The 19,428-nt window shown below is 38.0% G+C and overlaps 3 protein-coding genes across 5 annotated transcripts; 1 reads left to right on the forward strand and 2 right to left on the reverse strand.

The window, feature by feature from the left end:
- Positions 1–1,426: 1,426 nt before the first annotated feature.
- LOC121777274 (soluble inorganic pyrophosphatase-like) lies at positions 1,427–4,556 on the reverse strand. Of its 3 annotated transcripts, none has more exons than XM_042174468.1 (9): positions 3,911–4,556; positions 2,734–2,839; positions 2,625–2,653; positions 2,480–2,545; positions 2,339–2,398; positions 2,163–2,231; positions 1,972–2,092; positions 1,809–1,890; positions 1,427–1,686 (listed from the first exon to the last, which is right to left on the reverse strand). In XM_042174468.1, exons 1-9 carry the CDS (start codon positions 4,163–4,165, stop codon positions 1,644–1,646), a joined length of 831 nt encoding a protein of 276 aa, XP_042030402.1. In that variant the 5' UTR covers positions 4,166–4,556; the 3' UTR covers positions 1,427–1,643. The 3 variants fall into 3 exon arrangements, with proteins under 3 accessions (XP_042030402.1, XP_042030400.1, XP_042030399.1); XM_042174466.1 differs by having other exon boundaries at positions 2,163–2,228; positions 2,303–2,398; XM_042174465.1 differs by having other exon boundaries at positions 2,163–2,228; positions 2,299–2,406; positions 3,911–4,550.
- A 591-nt stretch (positions 4,557–5,147) lies between these two features.
- LOC121777275 (acyl-coenzyme A thioesterase 13-like) lies at positions 5,148–7,105 on the reverse strand. The gene is made up of 3 exons (XM_042174469.1): positions 6,790–7,105; positions 6,554–6,697; positions 5,148–5,451 (listed from the first exon to the last, which is right to left on the reverse strand). The coding sequence occupies exons 1-3, from the start codon at positions 6,961–6,963 to the stop codon at positions 5,308–5,310; spliced, it is 462 nt and encodes a 153-aa protein (XP_042030403.1). The 5' UTR covers positions 6,964–7,105; the 3' UTR covers positions 5,148–5,307.
- A 5,035-nt stretch (positions 7,106–12,140) lies between these two features.
- On the forward strand, positions 12,141–14,439 carry LOC121777011 (heat shock cognate 70 kDa protein-like). Its single transcript, XM_042174145.1, has 2 exons — positions 12,141–12,458; positions 12,567–14,439. The coding sequence occupies exons 1-2, from the start codon at positions 12,245–12,247 to the stop codon at positions 14,279–14,281; spliced, it is 1,929 nt and encodes a 642-aa protein (XP_042030079.1). The 5' UTR covers positions 12,141–12,244; the 3' UTR covers positions 14,282–14,439.
- Positions 14,440–19,428: the final 4,989 nt, after the last annotated feature.

The following is a 19,428-nucleotide window of genomic DNA, read 5'->3' on the forward strand; positions in this document are numbered from 1 at the left end:
AGCTAAGTTGGGCCGGTGCTACTACGGTCCTTTTGAGATTGTGGAGAGGATTAGGAAAGTGGCCTACCGCCTCCAACTGCTAGTTGAGAGCCGCATCCATGACATCTTTCATGTTTCTCTTTTGAAGCCTTTTGTCAGCTCAGCGGCATTCCCCGACAAGTGGCGCGCCTCCGGCGCTATTGTAGGGCTGCCCGCTAGACACTCCAGTTCGCGCATCAGCTGAGCGAACGGTCCTAGTGGATGGGATTCCTCAACTTCAGTGGCTCGTTCGTTGGGCGTCGGGTGTTAATGCAGCCCCTACCTGGGAATCAGCAGGAGAGTTGGTGCACGACTTTCCTCATTTGCACCTTGAGGACAAGGTGTGTTCCGACGAGGGGGGAGTTGATTGGGATGTGGACACAACGGCAGACCCAACCAATGAGAGGAACCCACAAGAGCCCGACGGTGAAGGTGAGACATTGAGTCAGGACCCAACCAATGAGAGGAACCCACAAATGCCCGACGGTGAAGGTGAGACATTGAGTCAGGAACAGATTAGTGAGGAGCAGAGTGAAGACGGGCGTCCGAGAAGGAAGAGGAACCCGCCAGTTCGTTATGGAGATTTTGTTAGATATTAGTTTGATTTACTAGATCTTTTATTTTTCCCTTTTGAGAATATTTATATTGTTATTTTGATAGAGTCAATCTTCTTGGGTTTTCTTCTTGATTCTTTCCCAAGTCGTAATGTATAAATCAAGTAGGGAGAATTCTATAAATTATAGAATTCACATTAGATCGAGTCATCGGGAAATAAGAATAAAATCTTTTTCTCATCTTGCTCTCTTTTATCACCAAACCCTAATATCTCTTGCTAGGGTTTATCGTTCCACAACTTCAATTCGCGTGCTCTCCGCCAGATAGGATAACCAGATCCTATCATAGTACAACTTTTTCAATTTTTGGGGACGAAGGGAGCGTATAAAATCAATAGTACAAGGCACCGATTTTATGGTAAGTTATTATTATTGATACCATTTGCTTTATTTACATGCATAAAGGTATATGGTTTGCAAGATTGTATTTCGGGATTAAATATGTAATGTGTTTCGATCTTGAGATTCAATCCCTCAATTCAATCCTAGATTGATAATCATAGGATAATTAATCATAGCTAACTCCCTCCAACTAAAATAATCTCACAACTCAATCCTAGATTATATCTTTATTTTATCTAGAAAACCGATCACCAAAAGAGACGCTAAAATAAACTCACAACTCAATCCTAGATTATATCTTTATTTTATCTAGAAAATCGAACACCAAAAGTGACGCGATTTTATGATTTTGACAAGATTAAATTTGAGTTTGCTGCTCTACCCTACTACCACAATATACTAGAGAAATCGAAACAAAAGTGGAGTAAAGCACAATTCCTAGAGAAACTCAGTTTAGTTGAGGGACTTCATCTCGTTAATTTATCAGTTAAAACAGAATATTACAAAAGGGTCGAATACAAATTGTTCAAGCAAAAGTTCCTGTCACGGCGGACTTATACAGAACACGATAACAACATTACACGATAAAAAAATTAGAAAAGTGTTGTGTGATGAGTTTATTTAAAGGCCATCAGCTTAAGTTATCGCTGCTTTCAATTGATTCCGCGATTACTGCCTCAAGTTCTCGACGATGTATGAGGCATAAAGATCCCTGCAAGCCACAACACACAGAGGAAATTAAGGGTCGTTTGCTAGGGTAGATAACTCATCTATCTTGAAAGATCCGTTTTTCATTTAATAAAAAAAATTGTATGGAAATGATTGAAAACTCACATTGAGTATTTGATAGCATCAATTGCTGTTTCAGCAGGGAGGAACTCTTTCACGGCAACTGACTTGTTCTCATTTTTCTTATCTGTTTAAATACAAGGTAAGTGAAGGACACAAATGCAAACTAGTATACACAGACATTTAGCTAGTGGTTTTGAAAGGATACAGTCCTCAAAGAAGCGGCGAATTTCAGCTAGACGGTGAGGAGGGAGCTCGTTTATGTCTTGATAGTGGCGGAACTCAGGGTCGTCAGCGCATACTGCAATGATTTTGTCGTCCCTCTCGCCCTGTGGGATGGATGGTTCTTGAAAGATTTTAGGTGAAGCAAGTGGACTAGCTAGGGAGACGGACGGTTACCTGATCTATCATGGGCATCAAGCCAATGGCACGAGCACGGAGGTAAGTACCCGGAAGAACAGGTTCCTGTGCAGGAATGAAACAAGTATTACAAGTATATTCAATATAGTAGCAATCTGAGAAGTAAAGAAAGGACCTGCATCAGCACCAAAACGTCGATGGGGTCGTTGTCTTCGCAGAGGGTTCGTGGGACAAAACCATAGTTGTGTGGGTATACAACGGAGGAGTAAAGAACTCTATCCACCTATAAAATATCATGAGCTGTTTCATAAATTTGACTTGAGCATATAATTAAGGAAAAGGAAGGAGTTTCTGACTTTGATAAGGCCACTGGTTTTGTCAAGCTCATATTTTACTTTGCTGCCTTTTCCAATTTCAATCACCTGGCAAGTTGGTGATTGGGATGATAAGTGCAAATAAAAAGATGGTTTAGTTTTTGGTGCAATCTGAAAAAGAACTCACACAATTGAATACTGCAGGTGCTCCCGGCCCTGCATATATACATAAACCACGTGAACGACGATGGTCCAAAGAAAAAAGCATAGGCATAGAAGAAGAAACATGGTCTAACCAATTTCCAAGTCATGCCAAGGATGAGCAGCAACAGATCTCCTTGACATAGAAGAAAGAATCCTCTCATTCAGAGCAACGCGACGACTACCTTCTTCAGCCATTTTCTACAGAACAAAACTCACCTGGCTATCATCAACATAGGCTTATTTTTCTCTTAAAAATGATGCTCAAAACTAAGAACAAGTGCATATTTTGCTTTTCAAGAATTACTAGTTTACTTCAAAACCAAGAAAAAAAGTATAAATTTTCTTCAAATGAGGTGTTACGTACAGATAGAGAGGCGCTTGAGTTTGAGGTGTGGCAAGCTTCCCGACTGGCGTATGAATGAGAGATTCAGAAGCATCAATTAAGTACATGGACATGAGGGAAGGGGATGAAAGGAAAGCTGAGAGTGACGCGGCGCCTTTTTGTTATATTTTTTCTTTAGTTAAATCAGGCATGGTCAAATATAAGGCGTAGATGTTAGTTCCCTATGCATCGCACGGCCAATATGTTCGGAAAATATTATCTCGAGAAAAGGAGCTTTTAATAAATAGAATCTACTCATATGAAAGTTAGAACCAGAATATCCTGATTTGAGGTTTTTAATCTATTTCCTGATTCAAGCTAACAGAATCTAAGCATCTATAAATCATTTACTTTTCAATTACTTTCTTCTTGTTTGACAAAATTAGGTGAATAGATGGGATGGATACCCCACAGCTTTCCGAGAAGAAAAAACATTATCTAGAATAAAGGGTGTAAAGAGAAAGTGTGGAGCATCTACTATCAGCATAATGTGCACGAATCCTTTTATCCTTTCTCATGCACTTGTGATAATATCAATCTTTAACCATATACATGAAAATACAGTTATAAAACTAAGAAACATTAAAAGGCTAACTTAACATCTCTACAAACTCAGGAACTGAGACAGCAGAAGAGATTTTCCCGCTGTACAAAACCAAACAAAAATTTACTCCCTTTATCACTCGTTGCTACGTATTACATTTTCATGTTACATCTAGTCACCATGAACTTGGAATGAATTGGAAAATATCACGCGTTGCCACCCTTCCACTAATGCTCTCTAACTCACGCCGATTGTCAGCATCAAGAATCTTAAGCAATAAAGTTGGAAATTCAAAAATGCGACGTCTTAATAAATCCCATTACTTGCTTAGAATGAGACATACCTCCGTTACTTTGAAATCTGCATTTCCAACTCCAATGATGAGGATTGAGAGGGGTAAGTCAGATGCCTTCATCACAGAATTTCTGGTTTCTTGAAGATCAGAGACCACACCGCAAGTCCTACACTTTAAAGCTTTGTTACTTACAAGAACATAAAAAACATCTGTGTTATAAATATAAGCATAAGAGAGAATAAAACTTGGATTGTTTAAAAGAAAGAGAGTGGCCAGCGATATCTGCAGCCTTGTTCGTGACATGGCCAAATAGTGTAGGTCCAGAGTGGAACAGTATGTAGCATATTTTAGATAACTGTAAGAGCAGCCGTCTCATTTGTTCGTCTGCAGTAGACGGAGTGTGTCTTTGCATTCCAAGGAAAAATCTCAACTAATGAGGATTCCATCAACTAAGTAGACACTAGATGTTTTTCCACCCAATCCCCAATGCTAAAACTAGCCATATTTATTCAAAATTTTACTTGCTGGTAGGAACTGAGGCGACCTGAATGATTAATGTAACACAGATTGTGAAATAATGTGGCCCAATCAATGTTATCAATCTCGTATGGCGGCTTATGGCGATTTGCCTAAAAACCGCCACAGGGATATAGCGTATTAGTATGGCGGATATGGCGGTAAAAAATTAAATAAATAAAATAATACTTATATATTTATATATAATTCAAAAATTAAAAAATATTAAAAATATAACAACTAAAACACTTTAAACAATTAATAAAGGATAATATAGCACTCTAACCACCATGTTTCTTGCATAATGCCCTATTCCTAAATGCAACACACGCAATGTTGTCAAATGTCGGATATGGCGGTGCTATAGCAGCGACATGGTGCTATGGCGTTTCCACCCCCGAACGCCATGCCATAGCGCCATGGCGCCGCCATATCCGCTATTTGATAACATTTGGCCCAATCCATTGTAAAGCCCGGAACTTACCTGAGTCACCCAGTGGCCGCCACATCATCGTTCCACGCAAATCATTCCTCTAGACCGTCTGATTATGTGTGTTTGTTCAGAGGCTCCTTTTGACCCTGAGTACTCTCATCCACTCATTCATTCAGGTATTTCACTCTCTCTCTAAATCGGTTCATTTTCATCTCTTGAGTGTGCTTTGCCTTCTCTCAAGGCGACTCTCTTGTCACGTTGATTATCAATCTTATGAACGTCGAATTCAAAAGTTCGAACACCTTACTCGTTTTTACTGTTGGTGCCAAAATATACTCAAGTACAAAATCTAAGCATGATCAATGTCATAATATGGCCTTGCACAAATCTTGATTTCTTGATAATATATACAATATGGGCATTCAAATAGTTGACGCTTGTTTTGTATGTTTGAAACAAATTACTAATAAGGAGCTAAGTAGCATCAATAAAATTTTCAAATTTTACTAGGGAGAACCAGATACTTTGTGTGGCGCCCCTGAGCTATAAGTTTTCCAGTCTTCTTACTTCTCAAATCGACACTGACAACAGCGAGCGCCTTTCCCACACGCAATGCCTTGCTTTCGATCTCAACTTCCTCCTGAAAAGAAATAGCAGGTTCTAAATTAATGGATATTATTTGCAAAGCAACTAATATCTATAAAGAGAAAACATGCATTGTAATAACTTGAGCATTGAAGATAGGATAGCATGAAGAATGAGAAAAGCTAGCTGAATGAGCTAAGCTCATAATAGGAGGCAACATGATGCAGAAAACAACACACACTAATGCAAATACTTCATCTCACATTAAAACAGCTCCATTACCTAATCTTCTATTCGACACATTCAGTCATTTACTATGAACCCTTCATCCCCCAAAAATTGTCATCTCTTGTCATTTTAGTATAAAATTAGTCCATTTTCTATTCTTCAAAAATATTTTCGGCCACATTATCCACTAACACTACTTCAACTATTTTTCTCTTTCTCTCTCATACTTATTCAATTTCCCATTAAAACCCGTGTCACCCTCAAAGTTTCAATTTTTAGAGGACGAAGGAAGTATTATATAGTACTCCATTGATAGTATTATGGGCTATTCGGTTTGCAAGATCATATCTCGGGATTAAATATGTATTGTGTTTCGTTCATAAGATTGAATCACACATAATTAGTCAATCACTACCTCTAACTAAAATAATCTCATCACTCAATCCTAGATGGATTATCATACGGTAATTAGTCTCACCAACCGAACAACACCTTAAAGTAGTACTAAGGATTCTGAACTGCATAATGGAATAATGCCTGAAATATGCAATTACTTGTGCATATGCGAGAGCTACTTAAACAAAAGTCTACTTTTGCAAGAATACAATTCATGCTATCACCCAACAAGAACTACGGAAATTTCTACTGACTTTAAGATACAGAATGCAACTTAAATAGCTTAAGCTATAGACACAACACCACTCCATTGCTTAACGATCGCAGATTTAGTTAGAGATACGCCTAAGAAAACCAAATAGGAGTAATATGGAATAATAGTAGTTGTTTTTCAATAGAAGTTTTTTTTTTCAATTGTATGAAGACAGATATAAATTCACATAATCAGGCCGAGGGAGTTACAGACGAGCTCGGATTTACAGAAATGAAATTGAATAAACGAGAAGAAAATGGCAGTGCTGTGAGAAATTTACCCCAATACTAGCGCCGTTCAAATAGGAAACATTAATTTCGACGGACACACTGGTGGCCTGAGCCCCCACCGTATAAATAACAGCCGATCCAACGATGTCCACCAGCGCCGCCGTGGCTCCACCGTGTAAGGTATTACCGGAGTTCTAGAGAGAACGAATTTCCGCAATCAATAAATGAAAAGCTCGATCTAAGATGAAATGAGGCGGTCAACGGCTAAAAAGTCGAAAATTATTACCACGAGGCGAGGAGGAACGGTGAAAGAGCAAACGATGCGGCCGCGTTCGATGTGATCGATTTTCATGCCCTGCATCACCATTGGCTCTATGAATCTCTCCGGCATCGAATCCACTGTGAATTCGTACGGTCCGCCTGTTTTCTCGATGAACTTCTTGACCGTCTCGTAATCCATACTTTCCCGCGACTGGAGTTGACGGCGTCCAATCTATCACGAAATTCAATTCAAGCAATCACTAGTTTGATTTGTTGATTCTCGTGTTCTTAAGAATGTCCACAGTAGTGTCCACAGTAGTCCGCACCACCCACAAATATTTTTTGGAGGCCATAAAAACTTGTCCAACCCAATAAGAGAGAATATCACAAATAGAAACGGCGTGGCGGCCACCGACAGCAGCGGCGCCGTGGCAGTCTATTGCTGGACAAGGGGTGCCGTGGCGAGGGGGGCGGTGGTTTCGGCAGTTCCACGGCAGCCTATTGTGAGCCGCCGCCGCGGTCTTCTTCCGTTTTTTATTTTGTGATGATGTGGCGGAAGGTTTTTATGTCAGTGGACAAGTTTTTGTGGTTGTTCCGGACTATTGTGCACACTCTAACAGCCACGCCAGAACCACAAATCACATTATTTTATCAATTGTTGGTATATTTTAATTAGACTGAAACAAAACTAATTGGACAAAAATAAATAGAATGAAATGGAATGAAAAAAAATGAATTCGAAATAAATATTTATAGAAAAAAAAAATTTTAAAAAAATCAAAAGCAAATGCGGCTCAGCCCCCCTGCCGTGGCGCCCACCCATCCAGAAGCAGACCGTCACGGCTCACCTATTGTGGACACTCTATTGTGCCTGTTGGCTGGATGAGTTCGGACATATCATTAAAATTTAAGATTTTTACTGTTAGAGCATCCACACTGCGGGTTCCTATCAGCCGCCCGTGTGATCGGCGGTGGCCTCCCCTAGCACCCAACTCACGTCCACGACGATTTTCAAAAGACTGTGAGATCAACGGTCGGTCGTCATTGTGTGCCTGACTACCAATCGCGCACCGATTAATATTTTATTTTTTAATTGATTTCACTCTATATATATATATATATATATATCCTCATGCCCCATTTTTTACTTCACACCATTCTCCATTCTCGTCTTCATCTTAAATATTTCTCTCTAGCTCTGAACAATGAATAGCGATGGAAGATCCCCAAATTATGGCGAAAACAACCAATATCCACAAGGTCCCCTTCATCCTGGCTTCCCTCTGTACTTCGGCGATCGCCCATACCCTGGCTTCCCTCCATACCACGACAATGCCAATGTTGGTACTGGTAGACCCTTAACCCCGCAAACATCACAGAATTACTACTAGTGGAGCTGCGGATGGAGTATGACCCGCATTACGACGATGAAGTCTATCGGCCAACAATGCTCGGTACTCCCCCCCGATTCTGACGGATCCACAACTATTTCGGTGACCGATCCGACCTTCAATATAGACAAGTACGAGCTGTCAGACTTGCAACCATCTATTCCAAAGGAGATTCCCACTCCCTAGCCGAAAAAGGAAAGGGGAAGGAGATAGTGATAGAGAGGTCTGTTCCGACACCCGCACGGAAGAAGAAGAAGAGAGTGAACTACACCCCACATGAGTGGATGGCTCTAGCCAGGTGTTGGGTCAACGTTTCCAAGGACCCGATTGTGTCTAACCAGCAGGTGAGGGGAGGATTATGGAGGCATATCAGGGGTAGATATGAATATGTGAAGCCTGAGATCCACACAATATTGTAGAAGTATGGAACAACAATGTGAAGAATCTTAAGGATCTTCCAACAACCAAGCTTTTTGACAGTGTAAGATCAAAGTTCATGGAGCTCTATGCAAGGAGGAGAGATGGAAGGCCACACCATGTTGCCAACTGTTGTTCGCCATATGAATGTTTTTAATAGACACACAATTGGGTCACTTGAAAGTCAAAGTAGGTGGTATGGTTGAGGCTGAGCTGAGGTGACTGAGATCACAAATAGACACAAGGTAATTAGACATGTGGTGGATCTTGAGCAACATGCTTGCTCATGTAAGGAGTGGCAAGTCTCAGGGAAATCATGCCCACATGCATTAACAATGATAACTTCGCATAGAAATCCTAAAATGGAAGATTGCCTACATACATACTTTTTAGTTGCTCATGTAAGGAGTGGCAAGTCTCAGGAAAATCATGCCCACATGCATTAACAATGATAACTTCGCATAGAAATCCTAAAATGGAAGATTGCCTACATACATACTTTTTAGTGAGACTATTTAGGCTAGCATATGCAAAGTAACTAGCCCATTTTCTGACAAGTCTTAGTGGCCTAACTTAGACCTTGACTTCAAGGTGTTATCTCCTTTGAAAAAAGGAGCTCTAGGCGGACAAAGGTAAAGTAGGATACCTAGATGCTTGGAAGGCAATGGAAACAAATCTAGGACAAAAGGAATGTGTCAGGTCCAATGTAAGCAACACAAAGAATTTGGTCTTACGAAATTATCAATTAAATGTGTCTTTAATGGAACAAAGAAAATGTATTTACTTGTAGTTGCATCTTCCTCTTCATTTTACTATCTCAATCTTTTTCTCTTTTGTTCACTTGAGTTGCAGGAGGAGTCGTGCAAAGGGATGACCTTTAGGGGATGCATGTTAGTATACGTCAAAGGCGGGGGCAGTTGAAGAACCAATGAAGTATGCATAATTATGCGTGTAATTTATAGCATGGAGCCGACAATTTTTGTTCTTCTTAAAGGTGGGGATTTCGGGTGTTTTTTTCAATTGGTTGCAAAAGTACTATGCCCATATTTGGTTGGCAAGATTCTGTGTATGAAAGTAATTCGATTCCTTAATCTTTAAATTCATGTGTTTGTTTTAATTTTTAATCAAATTTGGAAAGTAATCAGTCCTGAAAACAAAGAAAGTAGTACAACTGATACGATCATGGAAGTCGTGTATCAAAGGTTTCAGTTGCAACGGGTTTCAATAAGTACTCGGCCTATTGTTATGACGTCCAAACGTTCTGAAAAGGCCACATATATCTTCTTCTTCGAAAGAGCTTCGGGTGAATATCTTGCACGCCTCAATCGGAGTCCGGTGGAGAGAGTTATGATCGTATTTCGAAAGCCGCACATTAAAAAATGGGTGACTTCAGAGAAATCGTGCAGTCGGGCGAATCGAAGGAGGAAAAATTCCTAGGCGGGCCTTTTAAACAGTTTTGGCCAATTGCTCAAGAGAGATCGCGCGGCCGGGCAAAATGACGTGTCGAAAACGCCCAGCTTTAGGGTTCTAACATATTTAGATATTTTAATTTATTTTTTTTATAAAAAATTTATAATTATGAATTATACTTAATTTCAATATAATAAATAACTATAATTACAATTATAATAGTAAAAACTAATAGTGTTGGTATTATGCTAACTTCGTCTAAAAAAGTAAATAAAGTTGTAAATGATACAAGTTTTAATGTGCAATTGGTAAAGTAGGAGAGAGTGAGGAAAAAGATGGTGGTATTAGTGTTAGTAGAATGCGAGGTCCACATTTAAAATGATGGTTAGTATTGATTTAAAACTTTCCATATAATTAATCTAATTTTGGTGGATGGCCCAAAATGATAAACTTAATCTATTATTTGTGGATGGGAGTAGTATATAGTTGTTATTATCATAATAATAATAATTAATAATTTATTTAGACCATACATTATAGAAATAAAGTTGTTTAAATTATGAATCATGTAATATTAGATAATAATTAATATTATTTTATAAGTTACGTAATAATTAATCAACGAAGTCTTAATGAAAATTTGAAATTATCAGTAACTTATTTTAGTGTAATTCAACTAATTATAATAGTTCAATTGACAATTTATAAATTTGATATATTTTATTTAAAAATTACAATTGAAATTAGTAATTCCTGATTGCAATAAATAAGTTCTAACTATTATTTTAAATTACATTTGATTATAATAATAGCAGTACTACATTTTAAATAAGTTTTTAATCAGTAAAATCAATAGAATAAGGGCTAACGCGGTCTTAAAAATATGATAATTTTACAATTTTGGTTCTAAACATTACATTTTTTATTATTGCATTCCACATATTTAAACTCGAGCCAAAATCAGTCAATCGTTTAAAATTGACGGTCAACAACTGAGGCCAACTAGAACACCTCGTCCAATTATAACTATTTTTCCCAGATATCTAAAACTACTGAAAGAGACTAAATTTATAGACGACTGATTGATAACTTAATTCCTAAATAAAAGGAAACAAACTGAACTATAATTGAGTAAATCTTTGAATATCTTCCTGCCTCTGCAGCAGCATTACTCGGCCCTTGCTTTCTCAGAAATCTCCTCGTCGGTTGGAACCGATTCCTCCTCCTTTTCCTCCAAGTTGTTTGGCCAAACTACATTCCTCTCTCCCCGCTTGTAAACCTTCCACGTCGTATCAGCTCATCACTCACAACCCCAACAACTCCCTAATTTAAATCTCCCCAAAACAGAATTTCTCCTATCTCTAATTTAAACAAACACTTGTTGACTGTTAATTTTAAACGACCTCGTCCAAAATAGACTGATTCCGACCGAGTTTAGACGTGTGGGATGCAATAATTAAAAACGTAATGTTTAGAACAAAAATTATAAAATTGTCATATGTTTAAGACCAAATTTGGTACTTATTCAAATCAATATTAAACAAATTATTAGACGTGCGGAGAGTAGATTATGTAAAATCAATAAATTATCCTTTAAAAGCATCTTTAAGAGAAAAAAATAAATAAAGAGTTAATGGGAAAATAACTACACCCTCCGTCTCAACTAAGTGGAATTGTACTTTTTAATAAAAAAAAAACATTCAATCACTCTTACTTTATTTCACCATCTACTTTATTCTCTCTTTATTTTTTTCTTATTTTACCATCTACTTTATTCTCTCTTTATATTTTTTCTTATTCCACCATCTACTTTATTCTCTCTTAATCTTTTTTCTTACTTTGTTCCTCTCGCTTACTTTTCGACACAATTACTTAATATCCGAGTACTATATTAATCTATTTTTTCGTTATAAAACCTCCTTCTTAGGAACGAATTCTTCAAGCTATATTCCCCTATTCTTGATATAACAGGTAAATATAATATTAGCCCCTTTGATTTACCTTATTTCGTTTAAAAAAAAGTATATTTACCTCAAATATATTTTCATAATTTACTTCTTTCTATTAATCAAAGTTATTAAGTACTGGAGTACTATATATATTATTGTAGTTGAGCACCACTCAGCCGTATCATATCTTCTGTATTCCCACCCTTTCAATTCCTAAACCCTAACCCTAAGAGTATCTAGGTTTTTACCTTGCAATATATTCGTGAATTCTGAGTTCCTTATTCAATATTTGGAAGAGCATCTAATTGCATCAATGGCCGTGGAGGGGGAAGGACGGGCGATCGGGATCGATTTAGGCACGACGTACTCGTGCGTGGCAGCATGGCAGCACAACCGAATCGAGATCATAGCAAACGATCAGGGCAATCGCACCACGCCCTCTTACGTCGCTTTCACGCACAATGAGTGTCTCGTCGGAGAAGCTGCCAAGAATCAAGTCGCCAGTGCTCCAACTAACACCGTCTTTGGTTGGTTTTTATTATCTTCGCTTCAAGTTATTATCTTTGTTAGAAAATACACGATTATTCAAACGATACTCTAATTATTTTACTATTTCTTACTACTTTGTTTCGCAGATGCAAAGAGGCTGATTGGCCGTAAATTCAATGATCCAACGGTTCAGAGTGATATGAAACTATGGCCATTTAAGGTGATTCCTCACCCTACTAACAACAATCCTATGATAGTAGTGAGCTATAAAGGAGAGGAGAAACAGTTTTCAGCTGAGGAGATTTCTTCGATGGTGCTATCTAAGATGAAGGATATCGCCGAGGCCTATCTTGGTTCGTCAGTGACGAGTGCTGTCGTCACCGTGCCTGCTTATTTCAACGACTCTCAGCGTCAGGCCACCATGGCTGCTGGAACCATTGCTGGCCTCAACGTTGTAAGGATCATCAATGAGCCTACTGCTGCAGCCATTGCATATGGTCTAGATAAAGGGGATAATAACGTAGCTAAGAATGTGCTGATATTTGACCTTGGTGGTGGCACGTTCGATGTGTCTGTGGCCACGATTGATGAGGCGGGTATCATTGAGATGAAGGCTATTGCAGGTGATACTCATCTTGGAGGTCAAGACTTTGACAGTAGGATGGTGAATCATTTCGTGAAAGAGTTTGAAAGGAAGAATGGCAAGGATATTAGCATGAATCCGAGAGCTGTTAGGAGATTGAGGAGCTCTTGTGAAAGAGCCAAGAGGATGCTTTCCTCCACTTCACAAACTAATATTGAGATCGAATCTTTGTTTGAGGGGATTGATCTGTTTTCGAGTATCACTCGTGCTAAATTTAATGAGCTCAACATGGATTTGTTCAACAAGTGTATGGAACTGGTTGAGAAATGCCTGAGTGATGCAAAGATGGAGAAGAGCAGCTTGGATGAGGTAGTGCTGGTGGGGGGGTCGAGCAGGATTCCGAAGGTGCAGGAGATGTTGAAGGAGATTTTCAATGGGAAGGAGGCGTGCAAGACCATTAATCCAGACGAAGCTGTGGCTCATGGTGCTGCAGTGCTGGCTGCCAAGTTGAGTGGTGAAGGCAACGACACGGTGAAAAAGCTCGTTCTTATGGATGTCACTCCATTATCCCTTGGCGTTGGACTTGATGGAGATCGGATGTGCGTAATTGTTCCGAGGAATACAACCATCCCAACGACTAAGTATCACAATAATCTCATCACAATAAAAGACAATCAGACCAGTATGGTTTTTCCGGTGTATGAGGGCGAAAGAAGCAAGGGGACAGACAACAATCTGCTAGGTAAACTCGATCTCGATGGCATTCCAGTAGCGCCAAGAGGTGTTGCTAAATTCAAAGTAAGCTTCGACATTGATGAGAATGGAATCCTGAAAGTGTCGGCGGAGCACATGGGGTCGACTGGAGTGAAGAACAACATCATCATCACCAACTACTTTGGCAAGGGCAGGCTTTCTGAGAAACAAATTGAGAAGATGGTGAAAGATGCGGAGAAGCACAAGAGGGAGGATGAGGAGTTTAGGGAGAAGGATAATGCAAGTAAAGATTTGGAGAACTACGCATACGACATGAGGAATGCCACCAGATGTGCAGCCGGGATGGCAGCAGCAGACAAGAAGAAGATAGAGAAGGCGTTCGAGTCTACTGTGAAATGGTTGGAGTCAAACAAACTTGCAAAGGTTGATGCTTTCAAAGAGAAGTTGAAGGAGCTTAAGCTGATTTACAAACCCATCGTTGCCAAGATGCAGCACAGTCCTAGTCCAAGTATTGACAAGCCGATTAATAGTATCAAGAAGTGGATTAAGAGTGTAATGCCATAATCATGCGCATTGTCTCTTTAATTTCCTTTTAGTGTTGGTCGGTTTCCTTTAATTAGTAGTATAGTTTTTGTCAAGCCTTCGGGTTTGATGCGCTACTTTTTAGTGTAAGTCCATTGCATGGGTTTTTATGACTAAAAGAGGGTATTGTGCTACTGGTATCACATTTGCTTATTATTGCTTTTATAATAAATCTCATATTTTACTAACTCTCTTTACTCGTATTTAATTATAAATTTAATAAATAAAAGTAGCACTCATATGTTATCAACTTTTTTCACACATATATTTATTTCTTGAAATTTGTGTCAGGTCAACCAGTAACGAGTAATGACTGATAGATGGAGCATTAAGAATAACACACTATCATTCCATAAGATATCAAATGAAAGTATTACTCAGGCATGTATGACATTCATCTTAGAGGTCAGGACATATCAAATGAAAGTATTACTCAGGCATGTATGACATTCATCTTAGAGGTCAGGACATGGACAATAGAATAGGGAATCCGAGAGCTATAAGGAGATTTGAAAAAGTAGACTAAGGGCACGTTTGGTAGCTATGTCATGTTTCGACTAGGCATGATACAATTCATGATACTTATCATAGTTTCAATTAGTTAAGAAATATATATTGGGTGTTTGGTAGATTAAGATAATTGTGAATTATCTTATTTAAGTGTTTGGTTCAACAAGTCACAAATAAGGATTAAAATTGTAATTGTCAAAAATATCCTCATTAATTTTATTTAATTACTTAATTATCCTTATGTTGCCCTAATAATTCCTATAAGTATGGGTTATGTTACCCTAATAACAGCCACAGCCGCTCTTTCTGTATTATCAACACACTACCTTCACTTCTGAGCAGTGCTTCCATATCACGAAGAATCCGGTGAGTTTACTCACTTCCGTCTGAACAAGTAGGCGTATTTCGTTTGTTCAAATGTCCATAGTTGATGCAGTAGCTGTCCATTGTCCATTGTTGTTTATGGAGTTTATCGAATTCAGTAGCTACTTTTATCTATTAGTGAAGTAACTTGTGCATTTCTCATTCACATTGTGGCAGTTTGAAATGGCTGATGCACGTAGAGGGAACAGAGGTGATAGGACCAGGCGTAGTTGGTCCGGAAAGGAAGAAGAAATCTTGGCTGCAACAATGAAGGAGCTTGTGGCTCAAGGGTGGAAGTCTGATAATGGGTTTCGATCCGGATACCTCAACAAAATTGAAGAAGCCCTAAAACGTGAGTTCCCTACCTCGGATATTAAGGTCAATCCTCATGTTCAGTCAAAGATCTGTTCTTGGAAGAAGAATTATTCCTCCTTGGTTACTATTATGGGCACAAAAAAAAATAATTTGCATAGTCACAAATGTGCTTCACACCCCGGCAGAATAAGTTAGTTGTGAATGGACGATTCTGTTTTCTTAATGAATGAATGTGCTTATGATAAAGTTCAGAATATGGTATAACAGCATATGCATCAATAAAAATTCATTCTTTGTTGCTATTGGGGATAAAAGTATGAAATGGTGAGTCGGACAAACTCAATCCTTTGCAGGCGTACTGTGAATATCTGTACCAAACTTGAACAAGCTCAAGAGGCCCAAGTTTTACTAAGATCTGGAAATAGGAAAACGCAGACAGAGCTACAATGTGTCCAAGAGATAATGAAGTCACACAATTAGAGATTGGAGAAATAGTATAACAATTAGAAATTGGAGAAATTAGCGTTGAAATAATCCAAGACATTCGAGGGGTTTTTTTCCAAACATTTCAGATAAATCTTGAAGAATACTTGCAAAAAACCTAACCTTGATTCAGAAATAGAGTCGTGGGAGAAATGGAGTCTCGCCGGAAGTAATGGAGTCGCCGGATGTTTGAGTCACCGGAAAGAATGGAGGGAGGGAGGCAGAATGTTTTGTGAAGTGAGGAAGAGTTGTTATGTTTTGTGAAGTGAAGAATTTGTGAAGTAGGCGTATGTTTTATGAAGTGATGGAGTGAGGAAGTGGTGTTAGTTTTGGATTAGGGTTAGAAAATTTTAAATTATGGGTATAAATGTATTTTGCAAAATTAACTAGGTATCCTTGATATGTAACATGCCAAAATGGGTGGTTACATAACATGCCAAAACATAGATTTTTTAATGGGCTTTGTGCGGGCCGGATACAGAACACGGGCTATTAAGTTTATTAACATAGCTACCAAATGCACAAATAAACCCGGATTAATCCTCTTATCTAATCGTAACATAGCTACCAAACGGGGCCTAAATAGTAGACTAGAACGTAGCATTGAATGTTTAAACGAAATAGACGATTTAAAGAGTACACAAAAAATTATGAAAACTTCTCCACTTCTTAAAATTAAAAATAAATACTCCCTCCGTTTCTTCATGGTTGAGGCAAAACTTTTCGGCACGGAGTTTAAGAAATGGATGTTGAATGTGTTAAATAATTAGATAAAAAAGTAAGAGAGGGAAAAAAGTAGAGAGAATAAAGTAGAAGGTGAATAAAGTGAGAAAATCGGGTTTATATTCTACTTTGCCACTAAAATAACGAAAATGTACCCATTTTGTTATCTCTTCCATAAATGGGAAAAACGCCAACATAGTTGGCGTTTTATAATGTCATCGTATTTTTATAGACACGCCAACCATGGTGGCGTATTTCTCATTTATGGAAGAGATAACAAAATGGGTACATTTTCGTTATTTTAGTGGCAAAGTAGCCTATAAACCCGATTTACTCTAATAAAGTAGAGAGAATAAAGTAAGATAGAGTAAAGTAAGAAAGAGAAAAAAGTTACTATATAGAGAAATGACTCAATTATGAGGGAACTTCCTAAAATGAAAAAATGACTCAACTATGAAGAAACGGAGGGAGTGTGTAATTAGTTAGGGTAGTTGTTTTAAGGTTTTAACACTTTATTAGTTGATATTTTGTAACTAGAGAAGCATTAAACGAAATAGACGATTTAAAGAGTAAACGAAATTTATGAAAACTTCTCCACTTCTTAAAATTAAAAATAAATACGTAATTAGCTGGGGTAGTTGTTTTAAGGTTTTAACACTTTATTAGTTGATATTTTGTAACTAGAGAAGCATTGGATGCCACCTTATTTAGAACGACAACATACCACTAATTCTAGTTCTTAGATCTATCTGTAAATGGAGTCTGAGATTGAATTGATGAAATAAAGTTCGATTGCAGTTTTATGTGTTGGATATTACAGGTGTAAATGTTTTAGTCAATTCCCAAAAATTTATATCAGTAACAGATTTAGTAATATGTACACTGCAAATACTAATTTTTAATACTACAATATTCATATAGTAACACTGCAATCTGATAAGGTAAAACAACTACTCCGTCCGTCCCTGAAAATTTGTCCCATTTTTCCATTTCCGTTCGTCCCATAAAATTTGTCTCATTTCATTTTTTACCATTTTTGGTAGTGGACCTCATATTCCACTAACTCATTCCTACTCACATTTTATTATAAAACTAATATATAAAAGTAGGACTCACATTTCACTAACTTTTCAACTCACTTTTAATTACATTTCTTAAAACTCGTGTCGGGTCAAAGTGAAACAATATATGGGGGACGGAGGGAGTATTATGAATGATGCAGGTGCGTAACACTGCGATGTGTATAGAGTAACACTGCAATATTCATAGAGTAACACTGCAATCTGGTAACATAGTGAAAATAAATAATACCGATTTTTCCCTTCAGTGTTTTTTTATGTTCCAGTTTAATTAAAATAGGCTGCTACATGGCAGCTTGAGAATCACATGATCTTCAGATCTAACGGCCAAAAATGATGGTATGGTGTTACAATAAAGAGGGTTGTCATATTAATACATCCTGGTGACACCACCATACCACTAATCCAGCCCTTAGATCTATAAGATGGACACCTAGGATTCAATTGCTGAAATAGAATAAGGATTGCAGTCCAACGTATAGGATATTGCAGGCGGCGGTATATTTGTCAATTCCTAAAATTTAGATTAGAAACGGATTTGGTAATATGTAAACTGCAAATACTACTTGGTACTACTGCAATGTTCCTAGACTAACACTGTACTCTGGTAAGGTAAAAAATTATTACGAATAATGCAGGCATTTAACACTGCAATATTGATATGCTCGGATTTTGCACTATTTTAAGGTCATTATTTAGTCCGTTTTGAGTGTCAAAGTTGCATTACATGTCTAAAATTTGCATATTTTATCCATTTTGCTATATTGACGTATTTTGTGAGAAATGTGCAAAATAGAGTTGAAAAAGAGCATAAAAATGTCAAAATCTAGAAGTTGGAGCTGAAGTGCAAACCAGCTGGCCGTTAGCGCACGCCAGCGGTCGTTGGGAACCAGTCCAGAGAGCTCGGAAGTTATCCAGTGGCCCGCTGGGCTTGTTTGCGCGCAGTAGTCCCTGTTCAAACCCATTTTCCGGCAATTCCGAAGTTCGATTAGGGCGTGCTACATACCATTTTCTTATTCTTCGAAAGAACTTCGCGTTGGTACCAAGATCATGTAAATCTGAGTTATATGGAGAAAATTGTGGCCATGCTACGAAAGTCACGCATTGCTGTCAAAGTGCTGAATTTAGGCGGAAATTCAAGGAAGGAAATAACCTATTTCCTTTTTAAGCTAAATCCTTTTTCTTAACCTATGGGGCACGAAATTTCCAACTTGGAGGACACTTTTTTACCAAGTTCAAAATTTTTTAAACCTATATATACCCTATAACCTAATTTATACTCATTCTTGTTGGGGTTTGATGCCCCTTGCACAGCGGAAGACTTGTACATAACAAATAAATCATATAAGGATCTATTTGACCGATTATGTGATTAATCAATTCACATATTAAACATGTAATGACATTCTAGAACGCAAATAATTCATGCTTAAAGAAAGTAAATCCTAGAACATGAATTCTACCGTTTAGAGTTATCGATTTGATTCTCCAAAGAATCGTAGATTGCTTGCGCCTTCTCCACGTGACGATCTTCAATACTAGATCACGGATCTTCTGACTGGTTGTCGAACTGTATCTCGATATCAGGGTAGGCTGATCTTATCAAAATACTAGGACTCGAATAAAGAAGACAAAAAATTCCTCATGGAGGAGGAG

Source organism: Salvia splendens, chromosome 18 (assembly GCF_004379255.2).
Source record: "Salvia splendens isolate huo1 chromosome 18, SspV2, whole genome shotgun sequence".
Taxonomy (NCBI): Eukaryota; Viridiplantae; Streptophyta; class Magnoliopsida; order Lamiales; family Lamiaceae; genus Salvia; species Salvia splendens.

Coding starts and splice junctions, on each gene's coding strand:
- LOC121777011 (XM_042174145.1), top strand. CDS start 12,245: ATGGCCGTGGAGGGGGAAGGACGGGCGATCGGGATCGATTTAGGCACG. Junction 12,459..12,566: donor TCCAACTAACACCGTCTTTG/GTTGGTTTTTAT, acceptor TTTGTTTCGCAG/ATGCAAAGAGGCTGATTGGC.
- LOC121777275 (XM_042174469.1), bottom strand. CDS start 6,963: ATGGATTACGAGACGGTCAAGAAGTTCATCGAGAAAACAGGCGGACCG. Junction 6,698..6,789: donor CCGTTCCTCCTCGCCTCGTG/GTAATAATTTTC, acceptor CGTTCTCTCTAG/AACTCCGGTAATACCTTACA. Junction 5,452..6,553: donor TGAACGGCGCTAGTATTGGG/GTAAATTTCTCA, acceptor ATTTCTTTTCAG/GAGGAAGTTGAGATCGAAAG.
- LOC121777274 (XM_042174465.1), bottom strand. CDS start 4,165: ATGTCACGAACAAGGCTGCAGATATCGCTGGCCACTCTCTTTCTTTTA. Junction 2,546..2,624: donor CACCTGCAGTATTCAATTGT/GTGAGTTCTTTT, acceptor CCAACTTGCCAG/GTGATTGAAATTGGAAAAGG. Junction 2,407..2,479: donor AAACCAGTGGCCTTATCAAA/GTCAGAAACTCC, acceptor GATATTTTATAG/GTGGATAGAGTTCTTTACTC.